Below are 8,119 nucleotides of genomic sequence, written 5' to 3'. Positions count from 1 at the left end.
TTTTTTTCTTGAGCGGATGGTGGGGGGCCGGAACATAATTAAGCAATAAGGCCTGAGTGGGTATGGTATATGGTCAATATACCACGGCTAAGGACTGTTCTTATGCACAACGCAACGAGAAATGCCTGGATATAGCCCTTAGCCGTGGTATATTGGCCATATACTACCATCCCTCAAGGTATTGCGACAGTATTATGAACTGGTTACCTACATAATTAGAGCAGTGGAAATAAACATTTTGTCATACCGTGGTATCCGGTCTAATGTTTTGGGTAAACTTCCACAAGCTTCCCACAATAAGTTGGGTGAATTTTGGCACATTAATCCTGACAGAGCTAGTGTAACTGAGTCAGGTTTGTAGGCCTTGCTCGCACACACTTTTTCAGTTCTACCGACACATTTTCTATAGGATTGAGGTCAGGGCTTTGTGATGGCCACTCCAATATGCTGACTTTGTTGTCCTTAAGCCATTTTGCCATAACTTTGGAAGTATGCTTGGGGTCATTGTCCATTTGGAAGACCCATTTGCGACCAAGCTTTAACTTCCTGACTGATGTCTTGAGATGTTGCTTCAATATATCCACATAATTTGCCTACCTCATGATGCCATCTATTTTGTGAAGTGTATCAGTCCCTTCTGCAGCAAAGCACCCCCACAACATGATGCTGCCACCCCTGTGCTTCACGGTTGGGATGGTGTTCTTCGGCTTGCAAGCCTCCCTCTTTTTCTTTCAAACATAACGATGGTCGTTATGGTCAAACAGTTCTATTTTTCTTTTATCAGACCAGAGGACATTTCTCCAAAAAGTACAATCATTGACCCCATGTGCAGTTGCAAACCGTAGTCTGGCTTAATTTATGGTGGTATTGGAGCTGCGACTTCTTCCTTGCTGAGCGGCCTTTCAGGTTATGTCGATACAGGACTCGTTTTACTGTGGATATAGATACTTTTTTACCTGTTTCCTCCAGCATCTTCACAAGGTCCTTTGCTGTTGTTCTGGGATTGATCTGCACTTTTCGCACCAAAGTATGTTCATCTCTAGGAGACAGAATGTGTCTTTTTCCTGAGCGGTATGACGGCTGCGTGGTCCTTGCGTACTATTGTTTGTACAGATGAACGTGGTACCTTCAGGCATTTGGAAATTCCTCCCAAGGATGAACCAGACTTCTTCCAAATTCGTGCGTGTGTGTTTATGTGTGCGCGTGTTTATGTGTGTGTCTGTGCATTGACCAGCACTGATTCAACTGGGGAAGCTTTGGCATGGTAAATGACCAATTGCGACAACTTTCCATCTATCAAATTAGCAGAGTTGGATATCTATGGTATTCTGATGAGGTCACAAAGGAACAATGACATTATTCATATTTATTTATAATTTATTATATTTATTATAACCATTCTTAGATGACAAACTGCCTGTACACAAGCTAATAATGGTAAATCACTAGCTCCTGAGGAATAGTGCTACATTGTTAACACACCACAAAGTATGGTACGCTAGTGATGTAATGTAGAGTAGATGTCAGTGGTGTTCCCCAGGGCCTCATGCTTGGACCACTGCTCTTCATTATTCACATCTCTCAACTGAGTTCCAGGCATAAATATACAATATAAACAGTGTTATATTTTATTATTAGGTTCCACACCTAGGGTCATTCTATAAAATGAGCGCCTTTTGCGTCCCTTTGATATTTTAAGTAGAAATTGTTCAACACTATTGAGTTTTAAAAGCCTGTTATAATAAATGAAGTGCCCTTTACTACAGACCATATGGAGAATTCAATAAATCGGAATAAAAAATAAAGACCTGCTAAAGTGCCAAAATTCAGCATTTTGACATGTCCCTCCGTGCAGTGACTTCTAGGTAGATTTGAACCCACTTTACCCCAACATTTCTCTAAGTTTTCACCATCATTGAAAAGCCCTAGTTATTATGTTGCTATTTATTATTATTATTTAGAGCTATAGATTATTATTTATTTAATGTAATTAGTTATTCATTTGCATCTGTCCCCCATTTAAGTTCAACCCTGTTATGTGAACTGAACTCTTGTTTTAATATGGTGAAACTATTCTAGTCGAGTATAACATGTCAATCCTGTTACCCATAGATTAACAGGTTAGAAATGTTTGAACGATTCAATATTTTATGCTTGCATTCAATTGCCCCTTCCTGTTACACACAACAAGCTTCCATTCCCCCTGTCTCATGGAAATGTATAGCTGACTTAAGAGGAAATCATCAACCCTGTTACGCACTTACTATAGTCATTTTTATTTAACATCTTGAGATGGGAAAACATGTTTTTATGAAGTTGAACATGTTCAAATAAGATGAAATCAAACGTTTTTTAGGGACCAAGTTACACTTCCCAAAAGGCACCATATTGATCGAAAGATGTAGTAGTAATGTAGTGCTGTAATGTACTATAATAATGTAGCATAGTAATGTACTGTAATAATGTACTGTAGTAATGTCATGTGGGTTCTTACCTGTACAGTGCTCTACCTCCTATGGTTGCCAGATTGGAGAAGACACTCAGGTCTGTCATGTTCTCTGGCCACGACTGGATGTTCAGGAAACCTACAGGGACACAACCAATCACATACCATTTCAACAGGAACACAGCCAATAACATCACTGCTAATATCGGTGATGTATTACCAGATACACAGCAAATCCTAACACACACAGGAAAACCAAGGTAACATGATACTTTAATGAATGTAACATAGTGAGCCACACATGTTGCTAGTGGACAAGGCATTGTGATACCTATTTATAGCCTTTATTTAACCAGGTAAGTTCTTGAAAACACAAGATCTTTATTTACAATAAAGACCTTCCCAATACCTCCCTGTCATGAGTGAAACATGTCAGGTATACATGACCAAGAAGATATCTGACATACAAATATTTTTGCATTTCCTATATCTGCTTCTGGGCAATAAATCATTTAGCAGGTTGAATGAATAGCTGAGTGGATGACCATGGATCATTTAGAACTTTTAATAATGGATGAAAATAAATGAAATATTTAGAGTTGAGGGGAGCAATCACGTTCTAGCCAGTTGAGGACAAAAATAATGAACATATGAGGAAGAGAGGAGAGGGGCTGAAAAGTTATACAAAGACCAAGGATAACGCAAAACACACAATTACTTTAACATTGAAAACTCCAGACGGCCGCATATTTCCAAGGATACATTTCATAATAGTTTCAAAACTGATATTTTGATTGGATTTAATCAAATTCATTACCTTGGAAAGGGATATGAGAGGAAGAATGTTGTCTAACTAATTAAATGTATGTGGCTCATATCAGCATGTGTTTGCATCCCTGATGAATGCATCTCCCGGTCTGATGATGTGAGATGACTTTCTAAAATAACGTTGTTTCTAAGTTGTTTACAAGAGAAAGATTACCTTCAAGTCTGCCTTAATCATTCTACAGGCATATCTCCTGTTCTTCTCCTGTTCCCCTCCTGTTCCTCTCCCGTCCCTCTCCCGTTCCTCTCCCGTTCCTCTCCCGTCCCTCTCCCGTTCCTCTCCCGTACCTCTCCCGTCCCTCTCCCGTTCCCCTCCCGTTCCTCTCCTGTCCCTCTCCTGTTCCTCTCCTGTCCCCCTCCTCTTCCCCTCCTGTCCCTCTCCTGTTCCCCTCCTGTTCCCCTCCTGTTCCCCTCCTGTTCCTCTCCTGTTCCTCTCCTGTTCCTCTCATGTCCCTCTCCTGTTCCTCTCCTGTTCCTCTCATGTTCCTCTCCTACATCTGAAATGGCACCCTATTCACTGTATAGTGCAGTACTTTAGATCTCTGTCTCTCTTTGTGGCCCCTTCACATGTCAAATAAGATGGCGCCGGAGAAGAAGGCAGACGTTTCCCGTGACCCCAGCCGATTTTGTTTTTTTGCGTTGTTTGTAACTTATTTTTTAACTTATTTTGTACATAAAGTTTCCGCTACCATCTCTTATGACCGAAAATAACTTCTAGACATCAGGACTGCGATTACTAACCACGGACTAGCAGAATCCTTTTTTTCCTTTCATGACTCTGACAAGTCCGACGTAAAGGATATATTGCTTCCCCTGGAACAGGCCCCGATCCCCGTGATCTGAGTGAAGAGGTGGCAGAGAAAGAGGGGCCGAAGGTCGGGCTGCCTTCTGAGAATTCGTAGGCGATCGGATAAACCCCCACTTCCATACATTCTGCTAGCAAAGAGACACACCTCTGCTCCCTTCATCTTACCCAAGTCTGCCGTCCGGTCTTGACGATGAATAGAAAAACCTGCGAGATGTATATTATCCATGTCTCGTTCAGCCACGACTCTGAGAAACATAGGATATTACAGTTTTTCAGGTCCCGTTGATAGGATGGTCTCGAACGGTGCTCATCCAGTTTGTTCTCCAGTGACTGCAGGTTCGCCAACAGAACAGAGGTCAATGGCAGGCTATTTGCTCGCCGACGTAGTCTCGCCAGGATGCTGCCTCGCCTTCTTCTCTTTTGTTTCCGCTCTCTTTCGATGCCGCTTCCTCTTCCGAGGCTCACGGATTAGGGCCTGGTCCGGAGTAAGCAGAGTGTCCAGAGCTGCCCGACTCATTGAAGTTGACATTTTCCAAATCGAGGTTAGTGTTGACTGTTCTAATGTCCAGAAGCTGTTTTCAGTCATAGGAAATGATGGAGGAGACATTATGTACAAAAAAGTTAAGATCAGCGTAAAAAACCACACAGAAGCCCGTAAGACAGCTGCTATCCGCTGCAGTGTCATCCTATTATATTATTATTCAAAGTTATTGAAGTATTAATTACCAGAAAGTTACCATAGATTGCTACATATTAACTGCTAATGACAAAATTACTGAAGATTCCAGTAACTCTGGTAAATTACCGGTAGCTTTTGCAACCCTAATCAGGGCCCAAAATGCTCTGGTCAAAAGTAGTGCACTATCTAGGGAATAGGTTGCCATCTTAGACGCAGCCAGCAGCCATCTAGCTCAGTGTATGTGACTTTCAATGCCTTTTATTCAGATCAGTGTAAGGAATGTCTATCACCTTACCCACATTTCAGCACAATTGCACATTTGTTTCTCTCGACTGCGATGAGTTCATTTCCGTTAACTCTCTCAGAGTGAAAAAGACATGGGAGGGGCCTCATTATCAGATTTTTTTGAATATGTTGTTTTAATATCTATGTTTCCTCATTGATTGATAAATTGATCTTATGCTATACAAAGACAAATGACAAAACCATTCTAATCTAATCAAATCTGTAAGGGGTTGGACTTATTGCATCCGTTAATGAGATGGTTTAGGTAGTTTTGTTTGTTAAGTCCTTCACTATAGCAATCATTTTGAGTGCAGTTTGTGGATGATAAATATTCCAATTGTTGGATATCCTCCCTCTGGCTAAATTCCAATAGGAATTACTAATCACATCACTCTGACTTGCAGTCTGATGTTGCCCATGAGGCATGATTTTAAGACCACAATAACTAACTAAAGGCCTTACACATTGTATAACATGTGGTCGAAAGGATTTACTTTTAACTGAAACACACTCACTTACGCAGTCACTTGGTGAAGGCTTCAGTAATATAAGTTACTGAATGCAACAAGCATGTCTCTGTCAGTAACCAACAGAGTCATTGGTGGGTATCTCTCACATCCACTCGAAAGGCATGCTGGGAAATATGCAGATATGGCTTTACACCCTACAGTGTTAAAACACCACCACCAGTGTATAGCGTTTAAAACCGAAATGCCTTGTGCTGAATAAACATGTTCATGTGTTTAAAAAGTGTCAAAGTGAATAAACATGTTCTGGTGTTTACAATCTAAACACTGTGACACATTTTCATTGACATTCTAAATGCCTTGACGTGTTTAAAAAGTGTTAAAGAAAAGTGTTTAGTTATGGGTTCAGATCGTAAACACTTGGTTTTACAGTGTATAAGATGAACCCGAATCAAACGTAAATTAATAAATGCATCACAACTTGCTTTCCATGGCATTAGCATTCATGGATGCAACCTCCAACATAACATGGCAATAAATATACTATTTGAGACATAAACAAATCACTATCCAGAGACTTATAAAATAAATGGTATATTGTATAACGAGTGTTAGTTATGGATAAAGGGCACATTCACTGACAGAGAGAAACATGTCCTCTGACGTCACAGTAGCTGAAGCAGCATTGTGATCTGAAGTTCAGGGCCTTTAACTGATAGAGTTACATCCCAATGACAACCTATTCCCTTTACGGTGTATTACTTTCCACCACTATTTCCCCCTCCTCTTCTTCTTCCTCCTCTTTCTCATCTCTACACCTCTCCAATGGTCTCTCCTTAAGTGGCTGTTAGTTTTTTCTGAGAGGAGAGATGGAGAAGAGAGGTGGGACGAGAGGAGAGGTGGAGGGTGCTTCATCGCTTCATCTTCCTAATGGTGCTAACGAGGGCCTGATGAGTACCTTCCTGCCTCCCTGTGCTAACAGCATTAGGCTAACAGCAGCATTAGCCATTAATCAATAGGTAAGACAGGGTACAACAGGTCCCAATGGGATCCTGCATCCAGCTTGACTGTAGTCTATAGGGAGTTCAGGTCTCACTGTATGTGTTGTCCTCCTTATTCCATCTCTCCTCAGTTTATTATCCTCTATTTCTCATTCTTCTCTCTCCTATCTCCCCACGACCCCCTCTCTCTTTGTCTCTCTCTCTGTGGGCTGTGGGCAGTAAATGTCTGGTGAAAGGATAGAGTCAGGAGCAGGCTAGAAGCAGGCAAGAACCGCTAGAGAAGAGTAGAGTGGGGATTTAGGTTCACTGAGAGCCACGTTACTGGCGCATCCATGCGAAAAGCAAATTACCCAGGATTGCCTCACAGAGAGGAGGGCCACATGCAACAGTCCAAAGGTTAAGAGATAGAAACATCGATGATTAGAGTCAAATCCATGTACTGGGAACCTCACTTATTCTGAATTGCTTCAGTGGATGGCAGACTGACCGTACTCTATAGATAGGCCTGCCCTGACCTCTTAGAAGTAGAAAAAAACAAGTGCTATGTTTTGGAAGAATACTTGGCAGGGGAAGAGATGTAGGGTGAGATGGTTACCTCCTAGACTGACTGTCCATCTGAGAGCTATAGCATTCAGAGATTGTAACCCCTACGTCGGATCAGAATGGGTGACGTGTTTGTGTGTGCGTGTGTGTGTGCATCGATGCCTGTGTGCGTGTCTGTTTGTGTCTGTGTGCATCGATGCCTGTGTGTGTGTGTGTGTGTGTGTGTGTGTGTGTGTGTGTGTGTGTGTGTGTCTGTGTATGTGTGTATATGTGTGCGTGCGTGTGTGTATGTGTGACGGGGTTGATGGCTCGGTGGAGAAGTCACAGCACTGACAGCTCTTAGAGGTGACGGGTGACACAGGGTGTCATGCATGACCACAGGGCTACAGAGAAAAGGCAGCTCCTGTCTCACCGTTTGCTTCCCAAATGGCAGTCTATTCCCTATATAGTGCACTACTTTAAAAAAAAGGGAGGCACACATTGGCTGTACCAGCTCACCTCCTGTCACAGGAATGAAGGGATAAGGGGGTGGGTGACACTGTAGCGGAGGAAAGAGACGTTAATTCCGTACGTTTGAAAAGGTACAGAGGACGTTGATATATAACTTCGTCGGCGCTTACTAAAAACAAACGAATAAAACAATGGCACAGCACTGGAACTCAAGAGGCCCAGAGCCAGAGCACGCTGCTTAGACCACTGACCATGTCAGTTCACAATTCTCTATCAAGGAGGGAGAGTACTTGATGATATTTAGTGGAAACAGTGCATTGTTTTTAATTATTTTGTTTTAAACCTTACCCAAACCATTGCCCTAAACTTAACCACTCAGAATTAATAGCTAAACTTAACCCTTTGAGTTGTTTCTGTTTTAACCACGTGTGATTAATTGGTCAAAAATCAAAGTTCATCTAATTAAGGCAAATTTTGAAGTGAAAGAATGAGATCAGGTTGAGGAGGATAGGGGAAAGGGGATTCACTCTACATGAATTTATACACACACATACACCCACCCACCCACGCACTCACACACGCACGCACACACGTAGAGCTGGGAAACTGTGACAA

The 8,119-nt window shown here is 41.9% G+C and overlaps 1 protein-coding gene across 2 annotated transcripts in view; it reads right to left on the bottom strand.

Annotated features, from left to right (window-relative positions):
* Positions 1–8,119, bottom strand: part of erbb4b (erb-b2 receptor tyrosine kinase 4b) — a 464,723-nt gene that overhangs the window by 109,732 nt on the left and 346,872 nt on the right. For both annotated transcript variants that reach the window (XM_090230064.1, XM_036974796.2), the window contains exon 11: positions 2,495–2,585. In XM_090230064.1, coding sequence (XP_090086190.1) covers positions 2,495–2,585 — 91 coding nt within the window. The remainder of the gene's footprint in view (positions 1–2,494; positions 2,586–8,119) is intronic.

The sequence above is a fragment of the Oncorhynchus mykiss genome, chromosome 3 (assembly GCF_057628025.1).
Source record: "Oncorhynchus mykiss isolate SJ-2025 chromosome 3, ASM5762802v1, whole genome shotgun sequence".
In the NCBI taxonomy this organism is placed as follows: Eukaryota; Metazoa; Chordata; class Actinopteri; order Salmoniformes; family Salmonidae; genus Oncorhynchus; species Oncorhynchus mykiss.
Note: the sequence above shows the minus strand (reverse complement) of the source record. Positions and strands in the feature narration are given on the sequence as shown.